Genomic DNA, 27,434 nt, shown 5'->3' with positions numbered 1-27,434 from the left:
TTGCTTTGCCATGCTTTCAATATACTTTATTACACTTTGGTATGCTTTTATTATGGCAGGCTTGTATAAGGTATAATGCAAGTGTAGCACATGTTCTGCCTACATTTTTTTCTGCATTCTAAGGTTTAACTTCTGCTCATTAACTTCCACCATCACAATTATGGAGCTCTGCACTGATTTCTTATTCCCCTTTTGCAGTGTTTTGCTTCTATCGATTTTACAGCCTACAAACTAAGTGAACAGCTCAAGTCCTAAATATGGCACACTGGATCATGTGAAATGCCATGTGGTGCAGCTCCCTTGCAGACCATTGCCTCCTGTGCCTGCTTTATTTTGGGACATGTTCATAATATACCCAATTGGTCCTCTGTTAGTTAAAGAAATTGTAAAACACATTTTTCACTTAAAAATGTTACAGTAAACTGTTACTGTTGACAGGATTCTATATAAAAAGGTAACCTTGAATTCCCAGCCTGCTGTCATTTTCAGTAGGGACAACTTTTCCTTACATAACAACTATGTATGCCATGCCTGAGTGAGGATATAAAACATGAGTCAGTAAATGTACTCCAGTGCTAGGGGATGGATTCTTGGCTGAAAGCTTCCTGGTGGTTCACTTAGAAATGGTGCTTTAAGGTTATGGACATAATGTGCATCTCTTGGTGATGTATCCGGATTTTTTTACAGACCTGTGTCTGTTCTGCTTGTTCCTGTCAGTTCAGGGATTTCAAGGTAACTACCATTGACATAAATTGTGTTTGAGAGACTGGCTGACATAAAATATTTTGTGGTCATTCCAAGAATACGTCAGTATTGAGACACTGAGTGAAGAGTATATTGGTATGATAGCTATTTCTTTAGAACTTCTATAAACCTCAAAAGCTTTCAGAACGATCAATAGCCTAGGCAATACAGCAGTTTCTTAAAATTAGGATGAATTTATACAGAATTATTAAAAGTTTTGTAACATTAAAATTGTGTTTGCCTTTTTAAAAACTACACTTAATACATCCGCACAACTGCGATTCAAAAAACGGTTTGTTGCTTATTTATGAACTAATCTATAATACGTGTTGTATATTTGATCGTTAAATGTAATCTACAGTAAAATCTTTTGACTGAATGAAACAGCGGGACAGCTAACAGAGCGCCAGCAGTTGCTCACGCAAAAACAGGGTTAACCCCAAGAACTCATTATCAGCTGTGAGCACAAATGACTAATTCATTGTTTGAAGAACGGCGTTTGCGTTATATTTTGAGAGGAGGTCGGACCCTCTCACGCCTACATTTCTGATTGATCCAGAAGATTTGTCGACAACACTATTCTTTTTCTCCATTGGCTTCTCACCCCGCCAATCAGTCCATAATCGGATACGTGACGTGATGTTTAATTAAGCAGGAACAGGAAAGACTGGTTACATTGTTACTAACAGGGAAGCAGCAAGGTTGGATCTGAAATTGAAATTAACAAATAGAAAGTTTAAAAACATTTCCGAGGCAATAATTACCATTTTCCTGCCTCATGGATTTGCGCAAACCATTGTTTTAATCATAGTCTGTGGGCGACTTGCAAGATTTTATCAGATTCCGAGGGTTGCTCTGGCTGGTCACTTCTAATTGTTTAACTCGGGATAAGTAAATTAGATAGACATTCGTTTGATGTAAAGAAGACATATTGACAACTAAGGGAGAAGAAAACGATCGGTGAGTAAATTTCACTTTTTTAAAATGTTATTTTAATGGACGATATCTTATCCTTTTGGAATGTTATGTACAACCGAATATGTCATGCAGCGCGAGATAGGATTTCCAAGGCTCTTAGTTCCATATATTTTTGGAACTGCTATAAAAATCTGAGACAGATGTTGCATATGACGATAACATATATAACAAGGATATTACTAGAACCGATACATTTAGATATGTCAACACGATCTCCTTTTAAAGCCAGCCATGGGAGATTGTTGTGTTAATTACTGGGATCGTAACCAAACGCAGACAGTTTTGCGACACACAGCAACAACACGAGTAACATCTGGCAATTAAAAGCATGCTGGGGAAAAAAATCGTAGTGTTATATTTATTTCAATAGTGTCCAACATTGTAGTTGTCATGTCACATGTTTGATAATAGCAAAGTAGTTAAAGTGAAATAATTTCGTTGACATTTGAAAGGAAATAATCATATATATATATATATATATATATATATATATATATATATATATATATATATATATATATATTTCTTAGCAGACGCCCTTATCCAGGGCGACTTACAATTGTTACAAGGTATCACATTATTTTTTTACATACAATTACCCATTTATACAGTTGGGTTTTTACTAGAGCAATCTAGGTGAAGTACCTTGCTCAAGGGTACAACAGCAGTGTCCCCACCTGGAACTGAACCCACAACCCTCCGGTTAAGAGTCCAGAGCCCTAACCACTACTCCACACTGCTGTCCAGCAACATTATTATGATGATCCTGGTGGTGGCATTTGTTTTTATACGTTTGCAACAGGTTCCAGTTTATCGCTTCATATTTGTGGCTGAAAACAATGTAATGCCCTTAAATATTTTTTACAAAAAATAATTATTGGAAAAACAAAGTAGCCTAATTGCTATTAATTTAGTATGCCACACATTGAATTATGAAATTGTTTGTTCTACGAAGCATCATTTGTCATGACAACCAACAGTTTTTTTGTATTATGAACTTTATTGTTATAATACTTTAACTGTATTATCACAAAACATTACCTATGGGACTAAAACCAGCCTTTAAATATTTGTTAAGCAGGTGGTTAGTGGATTTAAAAAAAAAAAATTATTAAATATGAACATGCATTTGTCTAAAGACTGATACAATACCCTTTTTGCTTAGATAAATAAATGGCAAAATTATTTATCAGAGCTGTCATGTTCCAGATGGGGAGTGTTAATGTAACAAAAAAGTAGCTAAGGTCACAGTTAATGGTGCTAAACATCATTAAGATGCAATATCTTTTGGCTGCTTCCTGAAACCCATATTTTGTTGTTTCTGCTGATCTGCCGGAGACCAAACTGATGCAGTTCTGAGCTTCAAATAATAAGTAGTAAACTCTGACGTTAAACTAGAACAGCTGCTTTGACAGACCTATTGCACTTATCTTGGACCAGCTTTAAGGTCAGACAAATGTTAGCGGGTCACAGTTTTAGGTTTTGAGCAGACCCACTGACATTCAAAATGCTGTATCTCAGGATCCATTGGCGATGGAGACACAGTGTCATTTTGTTGGAAATTGCTTGGTCAATCAAGTTATTAAAATGACATTAAAAGTCAATGACCTTTAACCATGACCTTTTGAGCCTGGAAATATACAAATTCCCCACCTGACAAAAATCTAAATAAAGTTGAACATTAACTAAAATAACCATTTCTATGGTTTAATTTACATCTATAGATGTGTGATGAGCCCTGAACTTTTCTCAGATTATTGCCTGTTATTATCTGTTAGTATTACTGCTATGTCAGGTAGACCAAGCATAGAGTAGAGGAACTTGTACTTCATGGTAAGCAACCCAGTGTTAGGAACCAGACATATCTTATTAGGAACACATAGCATGTTTAAGGGCAGGGCGCAAGGTTATCTATAACAGCTGCATGGGAGGTTGCCTCTTATCAGAGTAAGCCTGTATGTGTTAAGACTTTCTCTCAGCAAATTGTTTAGTGAAGTTTGTACTGTAAGCGTTCATTGTGTAAAATTGACAAACCACTGTTTGGCAATATGTGAAACAAAATGTGATACTGTACAATACTGATTCTCCATTGTTATATAGGCAATAGACTTTTTTATTGGTATATAAATCACCAGGTGCAACTTGTATAATAAGATAACCAACTAGTTTTAATAGCCTGCTTGAGATGTAATTGGGACATATACTGTGTTGAATTCTGAATTTCAAGCCTTCTGCACTTGAGATACATTTGACAGAATGTGAAAGCAGATAATTTGGAGGATTGACCCGTAACCAAATTATACGCATTTGTAGGGTGGATTACATCACTCTTTGAAGATTCAAACCAGTGTTTTCTGACTTCAATGTGCTGTAATGATTGCACAAGACTAGCCCTGTCCTTGGGGCCTGTGCTTGTGCAGGTCAACCATGATATGGATAGACCCTATCCTGAAGAGTGTTCTTCACTCCATGCTGTAGGTCCAGGTAGTGCTGCAACTGGGTTTGCTTTAAGAAACAGGTATTGGGCTTCACTTGCACCTTCTAGTCTGGAATGTTGTAAATAATCCACTATTCTTATAACCTTGTACTGTATTGTTATTGATATTGAAATGTAGAAAACTGACAGGCAGTCTTTGTGATCCATAGTAATACCAGACGTTTACTTGTTTGGATGTGTGGCCTGCCATCTATATAGTACTGTGGCTTTTTGAAATTCAATATAAACCTGTTCTTTATTGATTGCTTCTTTTTAGGTTAAACCCACCTTTAGAACAGCAGTGTGACTTGGATCCAGGTTTTTTTTTAAATCTGCATGATCTACATTACAGTACTTGGTTGTGGAAGACAGTCCTTACTGTGCAGTACTACACATAATGCTTCCATAAAGTTTATGGTTGGAGCTTTAGAAATATGAAACTCTCCCCACTGAGAAAAATAATTACAGTTTATCTTCTCAGCGCTCTCTCCTTCTAAACAGCTTTGATATTGACTACTATTCCCTACAGTATATCATAGCTGTATGATTTTGTGAAGGTACCTTTCCCAAAATGGTGCTCTGTTTCTGGGAGGGTAGCCTTAAAAACACTTGCTATCTTAGGAGCCTAAATATTTAGTTTATAAATAATATAATTTCGCAGAAAATGGATTCATGTTTTAATGTAAAATAAAAAATATATATTTTGGAAACTTGCTGTGTTTTGGGTTACTAATTGGGTCATCTTCAGAGGGTCATTCTTTTTTTGTGCATCTATTGCCACTTTTTTCCATCTGCCAATGAATTTTTTTTTCCCCCCATCTGCAGCAGATCAAGATCAAACCCGTTTCAAATTGAGACTGCCCTCCACAGTTTGGATTGCAGGCTGGCACAAGCTGGACTGGAGGTAGGTGAACTAATTATAATTTTTAAAAGATGTGAGGCCTACAGGCAGACTTTGACCTTTGTGTAATATCTGGTTGCAGATTGAATTGGATAGTTTTACTGAACGGATTCGTGCTGCAGATGAAAATGTTGTATAGTGCCCTGTTTTCACTGCCTAGCACTCCCGGCTACAGCTGTCCACATCAACAAAGCAGGGTGTTTCCACGGCTCACCCAAGCGGCTGGGCGCGGTATCTGGTCAGGTTTTGTTTTTCATACTCGATGTAGCCAAACTGGCTACAAAGGCAGTATGTGATCACGTAGCCAGGAGGTGTGTGTAGAGAAGAAACCGACAGGGAAATCGCTACCACTGTGGCTGCTTTTCTTTCATATAGGTAAAGCACACATGTGACGTGCATTTTCACATCTTTTTTATTGTTTTTCTTTAAGCTTTATTGTATTCACTGAAAAGCAGAGAACTTTGTTAAAATGAACACTGTTCACCCTGCTTTGACACCCAAGACAACAGTCTGAAGTTACATTTATTTGTTTATTTTTATTTATGATAAACACAACGACAGAACCTGGCTGTTTGTTTGGCTATGCTCTCCTTAACCAGATTCCTTTTTATTTGTAATGGGCCTCAGTGTATTTGTTACAGCCGCTTTCTTTAAAACAAAGCACAATATGAAGATCCAGGCAATGGAAACAAGTCATAATTTCTCATCACCAGACCAGTTGCTGGAATTTCTGTCTCCTGTTATGTTTCGAAACCTTGCAATAACAAAGAAAGAATGTGAGCTCTGTTTTAGATCTACAACACAACCACTCAGCACTTTTAATGATGTCATTTTTGTTGTAACAAACATTTAATATCACTCATCTCTATTTATAACCATTAGAGAAGTGCCACATCCTACACTAAAATGGTTGAACTTGGTTTTCACTAGATGTATTCAATCATATGCAGAACTAAGTACATATTTCTCTTTTTATCCTCAACTGTGGTTATACTGTTTAAAATTAGATACAACAGATACAAGGAAAACCATTCTTGCATGTTTTAAGTGTTTGGCTATTGGAAACCACATTTTAAGGTAACATCTAGAGGAGTCTGAAGATTTGTTGTCATCTAATCTGAATGGTGTTTTAGAAAAAGTCCTTTCTGAACAGCAACCATTAGGCACCGTCTCCATTGCAGTTGCACTGATTACTTTTGGGCATAGACCTTTATTCATTACATGTGTTAGCTGCATGCACAGAGCATATACTGTTTGGGATGTTTTACTATTATTGTTATTAAGAATTGCATGAACATAGTCATTTGGTGTAAATTATTGCAATTCTGGACTTTTAATTAGATTCTCAGAAGGCAAGAGTTTCAAGAGTCTAGTTTCTGGTTCTAATTGTTGGTGGAATGCTGGTGATGATAACGCTTTGCAGCATCACTACAGCATGGGAATATTCTGAAAACATGGAAAGGGCTTTGTGTAGTCTGGAGGAAAGCTGACATGTCTGACACTGTCTTTGCTTATTATTCATGCTAGGGCTTGTGCTGTCTGTAAACACAACTGTAATAGGTTTAGATCCATGAAGCGGATGTGGGTGTCTCATTGGATTTGATATTGGAATACAAAACTATTATCCTTGAGGCTGCCTTCTGGTTCTAAAATGAATAGCCAGGGAAATAGAACTATTTCACTGCTGTTTGTTGTCTATTCTCTCCAAACGACACATTTCCAGAGTCCTATCAGCTACAGTGTCAACACCTTCTACAAACCCTTATTACTTTATTTTGTTTCTCAATTGATTTGTAGCGGTACATACATATGTATGTGGTGAGTAGCAGATAGATTATTGAGTTTTTCTAGGGGTAAACCGTACAAGTGCCCTCTTTTACTGAAGCTGTTGTAACCAGCTTTTAATTCCTTTACAGTGAATTCGTATTCATGCGCAAATGTGTTTGGTAGTTTACAGTAATAATATTTATAAAGGAGTCTCATTTCTCGACAGTTACAGGGAATACAAATTATGAAGGAAAAGTAAGTATGTACAAAAATTTGCAATTTGTTTCAAGGTTGTTGTTGTATTGTTCTTATTGCTGGCCCAGGTGGTCTGTCTCTGGGGAGAGCTTGTTACTCATCAGGGCTTTATAATGTGTGTCGGCTTGATTCAGATGGGCCCAGAATTTGGCTGCTCTCTTTTGGGTGGGGATTATTAATGGGAAAACCCCCCGTTCAGCTCTGCACATGTTTCTGTGGACTTGTAGTATATTTTTGCAGAACTCCATGTGGAAGGTCTCAGTTGGGCATCTCTCTCTCCCTCTCTTGCTCTCTCTCTCTCTCAAATATATATAAAGGTTTTTAAAACATACTATTTATGTATTTTCCTTGAGAAACTATATAAAATAGGTAGTTTTAAAAAAAAGAGATATAAATCAATGATTTAAAAAAAAAAAAAATCAAGTGATTTAAATCGACTTGGATTTAAATCAGCCAATCCTGATTCTTTGCCAACTGTTGATAATTAGATGTGAACAATTATAGGTGGTTAAAATGTTCCATTAATGCTGTATGAATGCTGCAGTATTTGCAGTCCTGTTCATGTTGGTTTAAATGCGGTCTATTCTTTTTAGTTGTTCTGGTGAAAGAGCGTACTGGAGCAGTGCACTGCCAGACCAGAAACAAAGTGGTGTTGTACACTTCATGGAACTTCTCATTGCTGCAGGCAAGGGTGTTCTTGGAGGTGCTGTCAGGAGATGAAACAATGCAGATTTATTTTTCTTTTTAACTGTAGTTTGCTTGGATCTTGCATTCTTCTGAGGCTGTTGCATGCTTTGTACTGTCTGATTGTCTTAAAAAGGATGAGATCCATTACTTGATTGCACAGGTTAAGCAGCTGGACCATTGGCCTCTACCCCAAATGCCCTTTTCCTACCTCCTACGGGCACAATTTATTCAGTCGTAAGGCATTTCCTTTATTTAACCAGAGCCTGAGCCATCTGCGTTTGCACTGTGCTTGTCCAGCCTGGTTAAAAGCGTGAATGTTGGAAGGGGGAGGGGTCAGAGCCTGTTAAGCTGTCTTTTGAAGTGCAGAAAGAGGGCACCTTCTTGGCTTTCTGTTGGGGATTGGTACTTAGTCAGGTTTGGAATATTACATGGATCTCAAACACTGAAAGTCCAGTAGACGGTGAATATGCACATTGCCTCTTCTCTGCAGAGCAGGCTCGGCTACATCAGCCTTTAGGTTCTCACAGTCCTGGCCAACTCTGAACTAAGTTTGCTCAATGTTCTCGGGGAAACACTGCCAAGTGAAGTATGGAATGTCTTACACTGACATACTTTCTCTTGGCACACTGGTGAAGCAGAACTTCAGGCATTTTAGAAACAGCGACTGGGTTGCTATATAGAAACAACTTCTTAAAGGATTGGGCAAATTGATTAGTTCCGTAGGGTTTTGGCAACTGCTTTTCAGAAGTAATTGTGTGACTGCCATAAATCCTAAAGTGTTGTATTTTATTCTACAATTTGTTTGGAATGCCCTGCTTATCAGTAGTGAGCAGCTACCGGGTGTTCCTATGATGTGCTGTAGTGCTGTGTGAAACACCTAGCCATGGTTTCTGCTGCTGTTTAGAATTTGTTCTTGGTGCTGGTCCATTTCATTAAAATCTGTAAAGCTTAAAACAAGAATTCTAATACCCTCAAAAACCAAGCAAACAAACAAAAAAAAAAACATTGGTTTCCGAAGTATATTGGTACAGTACTTTCAAACTAAGATGGAGTTTGAATTTTAACCTTCAACCAAAAGCCAACAAAGCGCTGTCCTTGTCCCCTAAATCACAGTCCCCACAGATGTGGAATAGAAGCCAGATCTCTGGGATTAAATAAATTAATTCTTCAGTTGCTCTATTTGTCTTGGCCTGAATGCCAGGCTGCAATCTGGAGTCTGACTTGAACATTACATAATGGGGTGCAGCTTCCTGGCTTGGAAATTGGTTGCAGGGTGGTGATAGTCTTGTCAACAGACTCCTTATTTACAAGATTAAGTCATTTACAGTTAATGGGCCACAGTTTTATTTCTTTTTCAACAGTACATGTAGTTGTTCCTGCACCTGCCCATCTCCTTCCTGACTGCTGTTCATTGTGGGGAATTGATTAAAAGTAGGGTTTCTTTTTTTTAAATTTAAGACTTGACTGTTTTTCATCAGCTGTTACTTTTGAAGGCAGAACTGTTTTGAATACCTACCATAGTGCTGGCAAACTAGAACAGATCTTGTGTGAACAAGCTTGTATTGTATGTTGCAGTATACACTTCTGAGACTCCTTAAATGCGAAGACGGTTAAAATTATGTGTTCAACATTTTTTTTCCAGCAATGTCACATTACACAATAAGGCATTTGTTTTTTGCTGGCTAATGTGTACTTGACATTGTTTTTAGTGTCAAAAATGAAAACAGTTTGTGGCTGATTTAAGGAAGCTCACTCAGTACAATATGAAGTAGGGTGCAACAAGTTAGGGTCACAACAAGTAGGGATGTCACGGTATCAAATTTTGACGGTATGGTAACCGTCCAAAAATATACCACGGTTATCGTCGTACCGCGGTATAATGTTATTTTTTTTTTGTAATCCGTTTTTAAATGGCTATTTAAATAAATACGCTTTAACTTTAATTTAAAGTTTTACAACACATACAACACACTGGTACTACAGTTCTATCAGGCACTACCTAACTGGAAGTAGTGTTCACTCCAGCTCACACAGGCTCAGCAAATTAATGCTGCTTTTTTATTTCAAATTACTGTGGAGAAACAACAACATTCTAATATTTTCTGGGCTCAGTCTGAAACGATAGGGGGTAAGGATGTGACCCCTGCAACTGAACACCCTCTTCGTCTTTATTAGTTTGGACGGCATCCAAATAGTTAAGAGAAACAAAGTGTTACCTAGCAATAGCCAATCGAGTGCGTTTTAAGACATGCAGAGTGCAAAACTTAATGATGAGAAGACGGCGCCTGCAAATTTTTTTTTTTTTTTGGACTGCATGTTAACAGCAACTAACACAAAGGAAAGAAGAAAAGTTAAGGTGGGTATGACACCATTGCACAATTAAGTGGCACCTAGGGGACTTTTTAATTTTTTTCAATGGGAATAAAATTGCATTAACTTTTTGAATACCTAAAACCAAAATCCCTACAACACTAACTCGAGGAGACGGCAACATCTTTACAACACCGTTTAAAATAAAAATATAAATGCCTGTAGCATCTTAGACTTAGTTATATAGTAGTAAATATATTTTTTAATTCTCTGCATTGGTGTGTGCTTACTGCATTTCTCTTGACTGATACGATAGATAATAGCTGCTGTTACTTCTTTGGTTTGGTAAATTAATAGGAAGGCAGTGATGAAAAGTTACAGTGCCTTGTTCTTGCTGATTTTTTCGAGTATTTGTGTTTCATTTACTGACAATCACTTTTGCTAGCGATCATTGTTTAGTAGGGCGGTTTATATTAAATATGACATCGCTTATTTAATAGCCTACTCGGATAATCTCATGCATGGCAGTTTTCAGGATTTGAGGTGTCTGTGTTCAGTAGTTAGTTCTAATGAACACAGTGGCTCACCGATGGACAAACGGTGAATAAAAAAACACGCCCATATCATCTAAACCATGTAAACTCGGTAATCATGGTATAGAAAAATGGTTGCGGTTTCAAAACCGGTGCAGTTTATTCCGTAAAACTGGTATACCGTGACATCCCTAACAACAAGTTATAGCTACAATTACATATTAGTAGTGCAAGGATAGTGCATGATGATCCAGTAATGTGGTGCGTAGTAGGAGGGGTAGATCCAATGGCATAGTACAGTATTATATAACTATTATACCAACACTGTACCATCTCGAAATGGAAATCAGCTTGATGTTCCAATAGCGCTCATGATTGGGGGTGGTTTGCGTCTTTCTTGGAATTGCAGGATGGGGCATTGGTAGTAAGCATGCAAAGACATAGCATACATTGAGCCTCTCTGTTTGGAACATAACTCAGGAAATTGCTTGTTATGAACAGAGTTCCAAGATAAAACATCATGGAGCCTCTCCCTTCAATGTAATTTACTCCCTGGTTAATCTTAAATAACATGGTAGTTTTCCTCTGTTCTGTAACATCGTACTGCACCAGAATATTCATTTTTATTTTTGTCATGATTTGCTTATTCTTAAACGGGCACCATCTGGTTCCTGTTTAATTACCCAACCTCCGGTACTAAACCTATTGAAGTCTACCATCATGGAGTATCTGAATACTACTGTAGCATCCATTTTTGTTATAAAACTAAATGTATATACTGTATGCTTAACAAGTAAACTGGCATAAAAAAGGTGACCTCTTATAACTGTGTAGTGAGTGATTCTCTTTTGTTTGTTTTCCTGAGTTTTGTGGCAAACAGCATAATTCTGTCAGTACTAAATAAAGATGGCATTATGTGTTCTATTATTGGTATGATATAGGCCTTACTTGTCATATGTGATTTTATTTTTTGATAGGTTTGCTGAATAAGTTGTATTTACTTGGTCAGTAGCACTGTAGCCAATTTGAAGTATTTAGTTAAATTTCAAGTTTGTGTTAACACGCTGTAGGATAGAGAATATGGGGTTGGACTTTTAACAATCAATTTCAACTTTTAAATGGATTTTTTTTTTCCAAATTTGGATAAAGGCCAACAAAAACAGTTCCAGTGATGAATGATAAGGCAGTGGTAAAGCATTTCAATTACTTCAGCATTAGGCTGGAATAACTAGTATCTCTGCATTTAATTTAACTCTCAATATTTGGTTGTTGCATCACATAACGTCTGTAATTTTTATAGAGCATTTTATACATGGTGCCTCTGAATGATAACTAAAAAAACATGAAACCATTACGGGCTGCTTTGGAATAACAAAAGGATCTGTTCCACACTCCAGTAGAAAATCAAATTTATATGATTAGCAGGGTGTTAGACACCCAGGACAGTAACTTTTCAGAACAAAAACTACACTTAAAACTTAAATTTAATTGAGTTTTGATATTTTTTACCGTGGCTTACTTGACAGATCGGAAGCTTAAGGTTGATTCATACTTCAGACTTCGACCTAATTTGTGGTTGAAGTCGAGGGTCTCCCACCCTGTGCGACAGATCGGAATTTCGTCATCCACAATCTTGCGACATGCATCTTTTTTGGAAAATTGTACATCCCTTTCTCATGCGTCTGCGACCTGAAATCGCATAGGATTGGATCATTTTGAAAAATGTCAACATTTGCTGCATGGCCGGCATGAAGCTGTACAGCTTTTATAGCTGTCTATGCCTGGCATATCACATTCATATGTGAGAAGTTTGAACCAACCCTTGAAATTAAATCCTGTAACTGACACCATAGAAAACTGTTGTCTGGGAACTTCCTTTTTTTATTTCTTTACACATTTATTATGAATTTCCTGTATCCAGATTTGTTACTAATAACGTCTTGCTACATTTTTGTCACATTTCAATTTACACTTGCAGAACTAATTGACCTACTGTGTCGGCTAAGACCGTATCAAAGAAAACATTAAGGTTGGACACACACCCTTGCTGTGTGATTCTGCAATGCGTGGGTGTGTAGAAAAACAACTACCACTCACAAGAATGATGATGGATGTGTGTGTGCACTGATGTCTTTTATTATTGATGCATTGCAAAATTACATAAGTGACTTGTGCAAAATAGGGTCGGCACGGTGGCATAGTGGTTAGCGCTGCTGTCTCACAGCGCCAGGGTCCTGGGTTCGAATCCAGCCTAGGGTACTGTCTGTGTGGAGTTTGCATGTTCTCCCCATGTTCGCGTGGGTTTTCTCCAGGTACTCCGGTTTCCTCCCACAGTCCAAAGACATGCTGTCCAGGTTGATTGGTCACTCTAAATTGCCCTGTGTGTGAGTGAGTGTGTGTGTGTGTGGTGTCCTGCGATGGACTGCTGTCCCGTCCAGGGTGTAGTCTCGCCTTGCGCCCTGTGTATGCCGGGTTAGGCTCCGGCTCACCGCGACCTTGTAAAGGAGTAAGCGGTTAATGATAATGGATGGATGGATGGACTTGTGCAAAATAAATGTAGATTCACGGAAAACTGTCTGCCATTGTTTTAAAGATATTGAAATTGCTTTGGTGTACTAAAGATGGTGAGCTTTTGAATATGGTGTCCTTTCATTTTGACCTGGATAATCCACTGCAAGAGTATGTAAAGATTGCCTGAAAATACTGGTGAACAGAATAAAACTGCAAAGCCTATTAGGTGTTTACTTTCTCTATGATTTTGTGTATCTCACAATCAGATTCCTTATCTTCCACTTTATCTGCCTCTTATCACAGCAGCTAAGGTGGAAGGGAGGAGTTGATTGGTTTATAATAGCTGTTGGCTTTTTTATCTTGCTATTCACATAGATGTCAAGGTCAGAATGCAAAAAGGGGGGGGGGGGGGGGGGGGGGGGGGGGGGGGAATGCAGTGCAATTACAGAGAAGTTGTTAAGACCCAATAGGAATATACTGCATGTTGAGAGCTTTGAAGGGGAGGAGGGGAACACTAAAGCTTCACATGTATTACAACCTTTTAGATTTCATCGATTTAAATGTACATAAACTTTACAGTTTAAAAAAAAAAAAATTACCTGAATATGACAGTACTATACAGTATTTTAATCATTTTTTTTTTGTATTGTGTTATTTAATATGGTAAGTGTTTTGAGATCAGGTTTCTCGGCATAAAATCTATTAATTTCAACCTATTGGGCACTAATATGTCATACAGCTCCCAAAGGCCAAGTTCAGACTCTGAATGGTTTCTGCCAGGATTGCTGTGGCAAGATGAGGTGAACAAACTCATGTGAAGAGCTTTACGAAGATATTCTAGTCCAGAAGGAAAAGTGATTTAATTGCTGTTTCTAATGAGTGTAGGATGTGAAGAGGCATGCCCACAGGGAGGATGGAGTGAATCCATGCAGGGGAGGGAATTGAGTAGAGCAGAAAAAAACAGAAAATAGAAAAGTCACCAAGACACCACTCCTATAGGATACTGAATATGCTCATGACAGAGCATCGGGTGTAGCTCTTGAAAAACATTTTCTCCCCAATTTGAAATGCCCCATTTTTAAGCCTGGGTCACCGCTGTAACCCCCGCGCTGACTTGGGAGGGACGAAGACGAACATACGCGTCCTCCGAAACGTGTGCCGTCCACTTCTTTTCACTTTTTAGGCCCGCCATACAGCTACCTTCAGAGCTACAGCATCGGAGGACCACGCAGCTCTGGGCCGCTTACAGGCAGACCCGCTGGCGCCCGGCCAGTCTAAGGGGGTCGCTGGTGCGCGGTGAGCTGAGGACACCCTGGTTGACCTAAGCCCTCCCGACCCCTGGCGGCGCTCTGCGTTATGCGCTGCCCTCTGGGAACTCCCGTCCTCGGCCGGCAGTGGAATAGCCTGCACCTGAACCTGCGATCTCCAGGCTATAGGGGGCATCCTGCACTCCACGCAGAGTGCCTTTACTGGATGTGCTACTTGGGAGCCTTGAAAAACATTTTTTGTGCATCATTTAATCAATTATTTTTATTTCAATGCATCATTTAATCAGTGATGAATTTTATTTCAATGTAGCTGTGAAGTTAATGGGTTTTTTTGTTGCGGAAATTTTTTTGAAAAATCATTCAGGAACTTTGTTCTCTGTGTTGAGGGTGTGTTTTCCTCTTATCCTGATGCTCACCACACTCTCTCTTTTGCTCTCATGGGTACCGTTCACTTGTTGTTTTCCCAGGAGGTTCAGTGACTGCTGTATCTTTTAGTTTTTGAAGAATGTGCTAAATATAGCACATTGTGAAGATCCAGCCTTTTGGAAAGGACTTCAGACATTCAGTGAATATCCTCTACAATGCGGTGCTCTAGACAGCTCAATATCTCAACAACCCAACTCTGCTTGGTTCAAGCACCTCCTGCATTAAATTGAAAACTGTTTTCAATTTACACACTTGAATGTATGTTCTATAATAAAATCAGGGTGGTGTTTTGACTTATTTTCAAACGCATTACATAGCTGTTAATCACCACTCCCCTTCATGGAAAACCACCACAGAATGTGCAGTGGTGTGTGTGTTTTGAGGGTGCAGGATCCAGACATTTGTCTTTTGTGAACATTACTCAATACCTGCAAATTGGTTTGTCCTTGCTGACTCCTGTAGTTTGAGAAATATTGTGTGTTTACAACATTTAATTAGTCTGTTTTGATTATTTGAATACATATTGAATATGAAGAACATTGTATCCAAGTTGTGTTTCTACTCTAAACAATTACCACCCCTGCAGTGATTCTGCAGTTTCGTTTGGTGGACCTCATCAGTGTGTCATGATAGGCATGCAGTCATAGTCTGTATGTTGCAGTTTACACAAAGTTCAAACCTTTCAGACAGATGTAACTTTGAATGTGTTTTCCACAGCAGCAGCACAAAGTGTTCAGCGGACTTATTTTTATAGTTGCCCTTTAGTCATTTTATATTGTCAATATATTTACTTTAAGATTCGGTTTCCAAAGTACTGTTTGAGAAGTCTGACCTTATTGAAATGGTAATTCAACAAGGCTAGGGTGTACTGTTTCGTCATCAGTATTTATTTTTTTTTTATCTGTCCCGCTATAGGTTATTATGGCAATGACTGGAGGGACCGCAACATCCTTTCCCATGAGCAATCACACCCGTGAGAGGGTGACTGTGGCCAAGCTGACTCTTGAAAACTTCTACAGCACTCTCATTACACAGCACGAGGAGAGAGAAATGAGGTATGCCTTTAATGGAAAAGGAGAGATGTTGATGATAAGGCAAGATTTATATTTAAGCTGTGTATTTAACACCTTAGGATAACTTTCATGAACTGCAGTCTTTTGATAGGACAATAAGTTAATATTTGTATATATTTTCCACTGTCATATTTTTAGGCTGTAAAGTTGTTTTGAACAAAGAAAACTCCATATCTTCAAAAACCTTTACTCCACAGCTTGATTGCATTTTATAGTGCTGGTGAATCAGATTGGCTAGCGCCAGCCATCCATTTGCAGGGGGAATTCTGGGATAGGTGGTTAATTTCCTAGTGCTGTAAAATGCTCTTATAAAATCCAGGGGTTAGGATTGGATGTATTTTGAAGTTACGGAAAAATTACTACATTGCTTGTTATGAGCAGAAACTGATATTCAGAATAGAATGGTTAAGAAGATATTGTTAATTAATGCATATGATAGATATAGTTGCTAGATGCTAAATATTTATTTCTGTGTGTGTGTGCCTGTGTGTGTGCTTGATTTATTGCAGCCTGCTTTCCTAAAATAAATCTAGCAGATGTTTGGATTGTGTTGAAACCAGGCTAAGACTGGGTGGTGTTTTTACAAGGGTTACATGGGTATATTCACACCTTGTGTAATTATTTTGTACCTTCCCTTTTCTTTTATTAGCGCAGCAGTACCCCAAGACATCTGTACAAGACTTGTGGTGCATTAACAGTGCCACCTAGTGGTAGCAAATATTACTTTTGATGATAGTTGACTGCATGCATTTTTTTTACCTTCTGTATTTATATTCGCTTTAGGCAGAGAAAACTAGAAAAGGTAATGGATGAAGAGGGGCTCATAGATGAAGAGGTAATCTGCTCCTTTATTTTATTTGAACTAAATCGTGTAAGTCTGTACAGTAAAATGGATAGCTTCTATACGTGCTTTTGTCATCTGAACTGACTGACCTAGGCTGTAATTAACAGTTCTGATACGTATGACGTAGGATTGGAAGTAACGTTGGTAGCAAGCTGCGTACTGTGGTTTGCTTACATTTCAAATACAGTAGCATTTTTACTTTTTATGTTGGCAGAATTGCAATGCTGTTCAGTATGCATGTTCCGTAATCATTGGTAAGTTTGTTGCAGTGAGACCTTGGCTGGAAACAGGAATGCCACGTTTGAGTCAGCTTGATTTATTAAAGGTGGCAGTGCTTTGATTGACATACTTTTCCCATTGTCTTTGGTATAAGCTGCGTACTTTTAAAAATGGAAATATTGATCATCCCAAAAAGAAAAAGCAGTATCTTCATTGTTAAAGGATCATGTTCATGTGCATGTTTTTCCAATATCTCTGTAGAAAAAGATGAGGCGATCTCAGCATGCGCGGAAAGAGACAGAATTTCTGCGGCTCAAGAGGACCAGACTTGGCCTTGATGACTTTGAGTCCTTGAAAATCATTGGAAGAGGTGCTTTTGGGGAGGTTTGTTTTCCAGTCGGAGACCATAAAGCTCATTTGACTATCAGAAATACTATCAATATAATCCATGTTCATTCACTAACAGGCTTCCTAATTCAATGTTTCAGGTACGGCTAGTTCAGAAGAAGGATACTGGCCATATCTACGCCATGAAGATCTTGAGAAAAGCAGACATGCTGGAGAAGGAGCAGGTGTGATTATTAGCAGGCTGATCATCTTGAGTCAGGATGAGAAGTGGCTTATCCCTCTAGTGGGGGGATTTGGCAAGTAACTCCTTGTGATATAATATTTGTGGTGGAATATGTCCATTCCCTATAAACTGCTTTATAGTAATCAGCATACACATCTGTGTAAAAGTGATGCACCTCACACAAAGCACTACAACCAAGGTGATGGATGTTAAGTGAGAAAAGCATTCAAATTCCAGACAGGGAGAAACTTAAGCTGCTTATTAGTACAATACTAACTTGGGGTCCTCTCCAGTTTTTTGTTAACATGTTAATCTGTTTAGGTTTATATACAAACATAAGCCCCACTCTGTTTAGTTTTCTTCAAGATGCTAAATTTCCCCGGAGAGTTGATTCCTTGTGCAGGCTTTTGAAGGAGACTATGCAGAAAAAATGTAATTGAATAGAAAGCTATTACACAATAGCTTTTGTTTTTACGATATTTAAATCCATATGATGAAGATAAGTTTGGTATTTAAGTATCCTTGCTTTCCTTTACCCCTAGTTTTACACTTTTACACCCACAACTCCCCCCCCCAGGTTGCCCATATTCGTGCTGAGAGAGATATGCTTGTGGAGGCTGATGGTGCTTGGGTTGTGAAGATGTTCTATAGTTTTCAAGACAAGAGAAATCTATATCTGATCATGGAGTTTCTTCCGGGAGGTAAGGGTGTGACTCCGAACATGTGAGACAATGTGGGGAAGCTATAAAAAAAGGCCAACAAGATGCTCGGATATATTGTGAGAAGTGTTGAATTTAAATCAAGGGAAGTAATGTTAAAACTTTACAATGCATTAGTAAGACCTCACCTAAAATATTGTGTTCAGTTCTGGTCACCTCGTTACAAAAAGGATATTGCTGCTCTAGAAAGAGTGCAAAGAAGAGCAACCAGAATTATCTCGGGTTTAAAAGGCATGTCATATGCAGACAGGCTAAAAGAATTGAGTCTATTCAGTCTTGAGCAAAGAAGACTACATTACCGTCTATTTGGACCTGCAGAAACTTGTTCTCATTTATTGAAGCTATCATGAATTTGATCACTCTTCACTGCAGAGGTACTATCAGTCACTTTGGCACATTTTTGCACCATTCCATAAATCGTATATCCTGGCCCACAAGACATCACATTATTATTATTATTATTATTATTATTATTATTATTATTATTATTATTATTATTATTATTATTATTATTGTTATTGTTATTGTTATTGTTATTGTTATTATTATTGTTATTGTTATTGTTATTATTATTATTATTATTATTATTATTATTATTTATTAGCAGACACCCTTATCCAGGGCGACTTACAATCATAAGCAAATACATTAAGTGTTACAATACAAGTAATACAATAAGAGCAAGAAATACAATAACTTTTGTTCAAGCGAAGTACAAGTGTGACAAACCACAATTCAGTAATACAGCAGATAATAGTGATAGTTACATCAGGATATGATTAAATACAAAATACTACAGGTTAAACACTTGGCAGATTACAGTATTCTGAAGTACAGAATTAAATGCAGTAAAATAGGAGGCAGATAAGAGCAAAATAAAGCACATTTAAATGAAGGGTGATAGTGTCCCAGGATACAAACAGAGGAGTTCTACAGGTGCTGTTTGAAGAGGTGAGTCTTAAGGAGGCACCGGAATGTGGTCAGGGACTGGGCAGTCCTGACATCTGTAGGAAGGTCATTCCACCACTGCGGAGCAAGGGTGGAGAAGGAGCGGGCTCTGGAGGCAGGGGAGCGTAGCGGAGGTAGAGCTAGTCTTCTAGTGCAGGCGGAGCGGAGAGGTCAAGTGGGGGTGTAGGGAGAGATGAGGGTCTGGAGGTAGCTGGGTGCAGTCTGGTCAAGGCATCTGTAGGCTAGTACAAGAGTCTTGAACTGGATGCGAGCGGTGATCGGGAGCCAGTGGAGCGAGCGGAGTAGTGGAGTAGCGTGGGCGAAGCGAGGCAGAGAGAACACCAGGCGGGCAGCAGAGTTCTGGATGAGCTGGAGCGGACGGGTGGTGGACGCAGGGAGGCCAGCCAGGAGGGAGTTGCAGTAGTCTAGGCGGGAGAGTACCAGGGCCTGGACCAGGAGCGGGGTAGCGTAGTTGGTGAGGAAGGGTCGGATTCTTCGGATGTTGCTCAGGAAGAATCGGCAAGTGCGTGCCAGAGTGGAGATGTGCTGGGAATAAGAGAGGCAGGGGTCCAGGGTGACTCCGAGGTTCTTAGCGGAGGAAGAGGGAGAGAGTGTGGTAGATTCTAGAGGAACAGAGAGCTAAACATCACATGCAGCTAAACATTGTTTTGTTTAAATTTGTTTTAACCCTTCAAGGTGATATGATGACACTGCTCATGAAGAAGGACACTTTGACAGAAGAGGAAACACAGTTTTATATAGCGGAGACTGTGCTGGCCATAGACTCCATTCACCAGCTGGGGTTCATTCACCGAGACATTAAACCGGACAACCTCCTGCTGGATTCCAGGGTGAGCAGCTGCATGACACCGCACACTGCTGGGAACTTCAATAACCAAAGAAAATGACTGATGTGTGTGCACTCTATTGAGCTGACTCTTGATAATTCACATTTTACATAATGGTACCGGTGATGATTTCTATTGTTATCCCCTACTGGGGATGCATATCCCTGGCAAAGTGGACGTCTGTACTTTTGCCACGCTTTAGAGTTTTGTAAATATTTAGAGAATTGCTTGTCCAATTACAATTAAACTTGCTGAGGACCTTTAGTTCCTGGTGGTATAATAATGTGGGGGTGCAGTTAAACCCTTTTAAATCACTGGGAGACTCTCAATGAATTGTTCCCAACACCTGATTGTATGTCTGGGTTATCGATGTTGTTTTTTGTTTTTTTTAAACCTGCATTTTCATACCCTGTTTCGTGCAATGTATTCATTTAAACAAATGTTTAATTATTCCGCAGGGTCATGTTAAGCTGTCAGACTTTGGTTTATGCACAGGACTGAAAAAAGCACACAGAACAGAGTTCTACAGGAATTTAACCCACAATCCACCCAGTGATTTCAGTAAGTCCTTGTAATTACTATTACTTTTTGTATACATTGATATAAAAGGAACACTTTTTTAAAAAATTCTGTTTTGTTGCACCGGAATTTTGAAAACCCAAATGTTTTCATCAGTGAGCTAATTTACTCCTGCACTGTTGCTGTACCCCACTAATTACAAAAATAAATATCTCAATAATTACAGGTGCTGTCATTTCTTACTGAGAAACCCTACATGTGTTTAGCTGTTAGGTACCATTACAGGGGTACAGTGAGTGATTTGCTGTCACTGAAACTTTATAGTACACTGTGAAAGGTAGGCGAAGTTCAGTTAAGAGCCTCTGTTTGCAATGACGATATAGAACTAACCTGCAATACGATCGCTAATAATAACGAAAAAAAAAGTAAACACGTTTTTTGTAAATCTAAAATAGAATTTTGTTTATTTTTATTGTGCAAGTTATCTGTATATTTGCAGAATGTTTGATAAAAGTGAAACTTAACCAGTAGTTGGTGTGTGCTTAAGATCGTGCTTTGTTAACCATGAGTATGTATCTTTTATGTAACAATATGTAAAAAAAATTCTACCTTTTTTAATATCCAATTGAAAGGTCATTTTATTTATATTTTTAAAATGTTTTATTATTATTTAACGTACCGGTATTGTATTTCATGACACGCCTCGCCTATCATTTCAACTATGCCGTTCAGTTTACTGCTGGCAGTTTACAGGTTTACAAAACAATGTAAACATGGCAGCCTTGTACAGTTTATTGTGCTCATTAGTTGAATCTCATTATCCTCTATGGTACCTCTACTGTAACAGGGCCTTTTTAAAGGTCATCACCAACTCCAGCTGTAGGAGTATTTGAAAAGATGCCAAACTAAGAAATTGAGCCTGTATTATATTCACATTTTATTTTATTAGCAGACAAATTAATCTACTTACAGAATGCAGTCTTGTTTTAATTATCAGGAACATATGAAAATAGCTGGGAACTTTCTAAAAAATTGCAATTGATTTTATCCAGTTATCCTGTTTATTAGTTCAAACTAAGATTTTTATGTACAATATTGTAAGTGTAATTTTAGTACAAGGACACACTCCAGCCAGGGGTTTCTGATGTGCACAGAGTACAGCACTCTTAGTCATGTGGGCATTAGACCACATTTAAACACCCTGTTTGATAAAAAGAAGAATATTTTAACATGTGTTTTGCTTCTTGTTTATACTTTGTTGTCAACTGCATGCAATGTTTTAACCGATACTGTAAATATGTCCATATTTATTGTACTAAGGAGATCTACTTCCTACAGCCTTTCAAAACATGAATTCAAAAAGGAAAGCAGAGACATGGAAAAAAAATAGACGGCAATTGGTGAGTTTTGGATAATGTTAAGCGTTGTTTTTTTTTTTTTTTTTTAATGTCTACTGCATGATATTTGTATACAATCAATGAAATACCAAGAGACAAGAACCAGTGTTTCTAATCAGAAGCCTGCTTATTCTGAACTGCCATTCCAGCATTTTACATAGGCTATTTATTCTTTTCATTCATTTTTATGTTATGGTAATGTTTCTGTAAGAGGAAAAAAAGTACTTAAACACACATTTGAATTACTAAAATATCAACCAACATAGAGACTGTCCCCAAAAGTGTATTATTATTATTATTATTATTATTATTAGGGCTACAATATTTATAATAATGGTCTATTTGTCTAGCGTATGTGTAGACTAGACATTGTCTTATTTTATTTTACTGATATATTTATTATTGTCAGCTGTGGCCAGGACCGGGAGTCTTAAACACACAGTTCTTAATAAATAATTTGGAAATGTTCTCCTCCACTGAAAAGGTGGAAATATTTGAATAACATGTTACTTTTATTGTGGTGAGCAGGTCAGTATTGATCCTGCAGTCTTTTGAAAACAAGTTGGTGTTATTTCAAGTTGCACTTTAATGGCTGGGATCTGAATCGAGACCTAATGCACACAAGTACCGAGACAGTGGTGAAAGAGGATGCTGCAGATTGTCGGATATCAATCAGAGGTTCCAGTTACATCGCAGTTTGAGATATGTTTTATTATGTTAATATGTACCTCACTGTAGAAAGACCCATAACTGATTTTAAAGTTCTTCACTTATTTCTACAGGCATACTCTACAGTGGGAACCCCAGATTATATTGCCCCTGAGGTGTTCATGCAGACTGGGTATAACAAACTCTGTGACTGGTGGTCTCTGGGAGTTATAATGTATGAAATGTTAATAGGTATGTCTGTTTTTGTATGTGGTAGCATGTGTTTAGTAGCAGGGAATTGTGTACAGTGTAGATGAAGTTTACTTATAATTGTTCTAAGAGGTCTTGGTCGCTGTTCTGTCGGTACATACCAGTGATATCTGGCTGGCCTCCGATTCAACTGTACCTACATTTAAAATAGCAGATCTTTATTCTTTTGTAGCTGAGCAAAAGTGTCTTTGACAGGCAAGATGCCAAAGAGAATGATCTATTGTATGAAATAAAAGAACAAGAATACTGTATGTTTTGAAATTATGGTATCCAGTAAGACCATATTTCTATTAAATAAAATACTGGAGAGGTAAAGTGTGACAATCCATCTGCTTTTTTTTTTTTGTCAGGCTATCCTCCATTCTGTTCAGAAACTCCACAAGAAACGTACAGAAAGGTTATGAACTGGAAAGAGACTCTTGTTTTCCCTCCTGAAGTACCCATTTCAGAGAAAGCAAAAGACTTGATTTTAAGGTTAGTTGTGGCTGTATTTTACTTCTCCAATGCAATGCCTTTTCATCCAGGATATCACTTATAATTGTGAAATTATAAAACTCAATTTCTTATTTTGTTTTATTAGGAGAGGGACCTACAGCTATGGCCAAACATTTTGCATTGCCTAGAATTTTTGTAATGAAAGAAACTACAAAATTATGTCGGAAGAGTCTACCGGAAGCCATAATAGTAGTACAGTGTTTCATGTTAGATTTCAAAATGTCAAATTTTTCGTCCATTTATATAGAAAACCTACAAAGCGGTCTGTAATTCAGTGTTAACATAATATTATTCAGCAGGTTTCATTCAAATTTAGGAAGCAAAATTATTTAATGCTATAGGGTGATGCAAAACTTTTGACCATAGCTGTACATTAATCTAATTACAGAATGTATTATTTTTAATTTTATGTTTTTATGATCCTTAGGTATTGTAGTGATGCAGAGGACAGAGTGGGTGCTGTAAGTGTAGAGGAAATCAAGAGCCATCCATTCTTTGAACCAGTCGACTGGGATCATATAAGGTGTGTTTTTACTTTTTATATTTGACATTTAATTATTTTAAACAGCTACTATTATAACAGATACAATAGAGGTGATCACTCTTTGTGGTTTAATCACCTGTCTTCCTTTGTAAATACTGTTAAGCAAACAGGGATACTGACTGTCAACCTTTTTAGTGTAAGGCATAATGAAAAATCTGATTGGTGTGTCTGTTCCCTTTCTGTGCAGGGAGAGGCCAGCAGCTATTTCAATCGAAATAAAAAGCATTGATGACACATCAAACTTTGACGAGTTCCCAGAGTCAGACATCCTCCAGCCAAGTATGATACATTTACAATATATTAATTCAATTTGACCCAAAATGTATTCAGAGCGGCTACTGCTTCTAAGAAGGTCTAGTGTGATAGCGTTTCTCCATCATGAGAGTATTAAATGTGTATTTTTTCATTTCTAGTTTCAGTGACAAATGCAACAGAACAGGACTACAAATCAAAGGACTGGGTCTTCCTCAACTATACCTACAAGAGGTTCGAAGGACTCACACAAAGAGGCTCCATTCCCTCTTACATGAAAGCCGGAAAGTTGTGAAAAACATCAGGGATTGAGACCCTTTGAACAGCTTCGTGCCTGGGCCACTCGACACTTATCAATGCTGATACACTGAAAGACTCCTGCAGACTATATGGTGCATATCAATGTAAAACATGAAATTCTACAGGATTAGGGTTTCGCAGACTACTGAAGAGGCTGTTTTATTTTGGGTTGGCAGGGCCAGCGGCCATCTTGCCAAAGTTGTTTTGCTTATCTTGTTTGTTCTTTTGTACTGCCATATAAAGGTACTAGGGTAACTGTAAACATATCTTTGTGTGCATTTCACACATGTTTGTATAGAGATTTTGACTGTGTGTGATGCTTGAGGCTTCATTGCTGGATACAGTGTCTGTCTCTTTCTTTTCTAAACAAATTACATACAACTCTTAAAGACACCTGCATGATAAAGAAGCCATATTACACAGCCGTATAGCTGAGAGCTCAGATTGGACACAGGTGCTTCTTGAATTACAGTTCCTGGAAATGGAGTGACCTCACAGGCTAAACTGTGGACACTGTATTGAAGCTCTGGGCTTGAGTGCCAAGGAAACCCATCCCCCTCCTTCTAATACAAATGAGGGATGGGAACCGTTTTTGCATGCAAAAGGGATACTGTATTGATTGCTGTAATAAAGAACTAAATTGCATTAACTTCCAACAATCAATACATTTGAGTTGGCTGCTAAATAATGTTACCAGTTGCAGTACGTCCAAATCACGTCGTGTGACAGCATCATTTTGTTCAGGTAGTGTTGCTGAATTCCAGATTCAGATTCACGTTACAATCCCCATTGCTGGTTTAAAGAGAAATGTTTCGATAGGCAATAATTGGGATTTTTACAGCTTTTCTTAAATAAATTACGAATTTCTGGCCCACTTTTAAATTAGCCTGTTTTTAAAACTAACGAAAATGTACCTCTTGTTAAACACTTAAGGTCAATGTCGTATGTAGCAAAAGTATGTCCCTGTGTTGGGAGTATTGAATAAAGTTTACACTGCAAGATTAAAAAATGTCAAACAATCACGCCTGCCAATGCCCCAGAAATGAGGACAGGTACTACTTGAATCTACTTGCAAAAAAAAAAAAAAAAAGTTATTTAGTTTCATGCATACAAGAAAAGTTAATCTAATTTTTGTTGTCAAGGTTTGGAATTTTAATATGGGTATGTTCATGGTTTAAAAATGTATTTGACTTTAACTAGGGATTTTTTTTTATTTGTTTAGTAGTTCTGCTTTTGCAATTTTTTTTAATCACATGTACGACTCTCATTATTTTTTGTTTTGCCTGTTCAGGGTAAAAAAAGGTGTGGACTAACATTATTGATCAAATTCCAAACAGTAACAAATAGGATATTTCATTTGAATTTGATTCCTGCAGCCTGACACTTACGCAGTGCGAACTACTTCAGTAAAGAAGTAAATTCCCAGAGTCCTGTGATTATATTAAAAATGAATTTGCATGGTATTCACATTTTATTAAATGTTGTTTTAAAAGGTTTTACTCTATTTTGAATTTTTGGAACCAGTCTGTACTGCCAGATTTGACAGGGTATAAAGTTTGCTTAGTCAGCACATTGGTTAGATACATTTAATGTGTACATTCTATATACATTTTACTGTATGTGCAAAAGCTGTACTAAGTACCAAAGATTCTCAAGTGGACTGTGTTTGACGATATGAAGTCATTCCAGGACAAACCTCTCTTTACTTGCTGAGAATATAGACGGGCTATAAGACAATGCTATATTTAAAATAATAATAATAATAATAATAATGATATAATTTAAAAATAGGTACAAGGAAAACATGACAAGTTAAGGGACACCTTGTAGAATTAGCAACCGTGAATTTTGTAATTAACTACTGCAAAGTTGTACTGTGATTATGATGCATCTTGTGGATGGTGTAAGCACCGTACTATATCAGAAAGCTGTATATAATATTCTTCATAAATGCAACAGTTCCAAAGACATTACAAAACTACACACTGAAAAAGCCTGTTAGATAGAAAGGCGTTATTGTTGAATACTGTATAGTAGTTTCTGTAAGAACATATAAAATGGTGCCAGATGCACTGAGGATGGATTTCTTCCAATAAGATTAGCAATACTAGAATGGGACACATTTTTATTTATGCATTCTGAATGGCTGGGATTTAAACTTTTTGTGTTTTATGTATATAGTGAAATAAAAGTTGAACTTTATTGTTAGATGCCAAGGAGGATCAAAGTTATATCTAGTACAAGTGGATTGACATGTGCTGTTAAAGTTTTTTGTTGTGCTTTTTAGAAATATACTGGATCCACTCTTGTTATACCCCCCTCCTCCCCCAGACTAATTTAATTTTGACCCAAAAGTACTTACTAGTATTTATGACTGTAGTAATAATCCTCTTTTGCCCCTTGACTCAATCCCATTCATAGACAGGTATGCTGACAGGAGCAAATCCAGTATGCAAATGTATTTATGCCTGTTGAAAGGAAATAGCTTACAAAATGTAAAGCAGCCTTATGAAGGGTAGGGCTTGATTGAAAACCAATCTATAGTTCAGTTGCCCCCAAAAAGATCAGTGAGTGAGCAGCAGGAAAAGCAATGTGATTTACTCCAGATAAAGTAGTATCTAATCAATTGGAAACACAATTTAATTATATTGTTTTTGGCACTATTTGCAGAAACTAAGTCTTTAGAGTGTGTATTTATTTCTCTCTCTTCCTTATCCATATTTTGTATGGGTTTTATGTTGTCTTCCATGCATTGTAAAGAGTGTGGATGAAAGTCTTCTAAAACCACGATGGTGGGGACTGAAAAAAGCAAGAGTGGAAAGTCACAATAGGTTTTAATGTCATGCTACATTTATAAGCCTCAATGATCTGTACACTGTTAATATTTTTTTTTGTAACATATGAGAACAATAAAGTATCTAGTACAGTAAA

General features: G+C 37.6%; 1 protein-coding gene across 2 annotated transcripts; it reads left to right on the top strand.

Annotated features, from left to right (window-relative positions):
* Positions 1-1,333: 1,333 nt before the first annotated feature.
* On the top strand, positions 1,334-27,434 carry LOC117419934 (serine/threonine-protein kinase 38-like). Of its 2 annotated transcripts, none has more exons than XM_034033340.3 (15): positions 1,334-1,704; positions 5,024-5,102; positions 15,772-15,911; positions 16,713-16,764; positions 17,254-17,376; positions 17,481-17,564; positions 18,141-18,264; positions 19,927-20,081; positions 20,537-20,639; positions 21,936-21,997; positions 22,777-22,894; positions 23,263-23,386; positions 23,835-23,930; positions 24,139-24,230; positions 24,365-27,434. In XM_034033340.3, the coding sequence occupies exons 3-15, from the start codon at positions 15,778-15,780 to the stop codon at positions 24,496-24,498; spliced, it is 1,401 nt and encodes a 466-aa protein (XP_033889231.1). In that variant the 5' UTR covers positions 1,334-1,704; positions 5,024-5,102; positions 15,772-15,777; the 3' UTR covers positions 24,499-27,434. The 2 variants fall into 2 exon arrangements, with proteins under 2 accessions (XP_033889231.1, XP_033889229.1); XM_034033338.3 differs by having other exon boundaries at positions 21,918-21,997.

The sequence above is a fragment of the Acipenser ruthenus genome, chromosome 14 (genome assembly GCF_902713425.1).
Source record: "Acipenser ruthenus chromosome 14, fAciRut3.2 maternal haplotype, whole genome shotgun sequence".
NCBI classification, from domain to species: domain Eukaryota; kingdom Metazoa; phylum Chordata; class Actinopteri; order Acipenseriformes; family Acipenseridae; genus Acipenser; species Acipenser ruthenus.
Note: the sequence above shows the minus strand (reverse complement) of the source record. Positions and strands in the feature narration are given on the sequence as shown.

Excerpts from the sequence above, each read along its gene's own strand:
- LOC117419934 (XM_034033338.3), top strand. The coding sequence starts at position 15,778 with ATGGCAATGACTGGAGGGACCGCAACATCCTTTCCCATGAGCAATCAC. Across the intron at positions 17,377-17,480 it reads GAAGAGGTGCTTTTGGGGAG|GTACGGCTAGTTCAGAAGAA; the intron begins GTTTGTTTTCCA and ends TCAATGTTTCAG. Across the intron at positions 22,895-23,262 it reads AATGTATGAAATGTTAATAG|GCTATCCTCCATTCTGTTCA; the intron begins GTATGTCTGTTT and ends TTTTTTTGTCAG.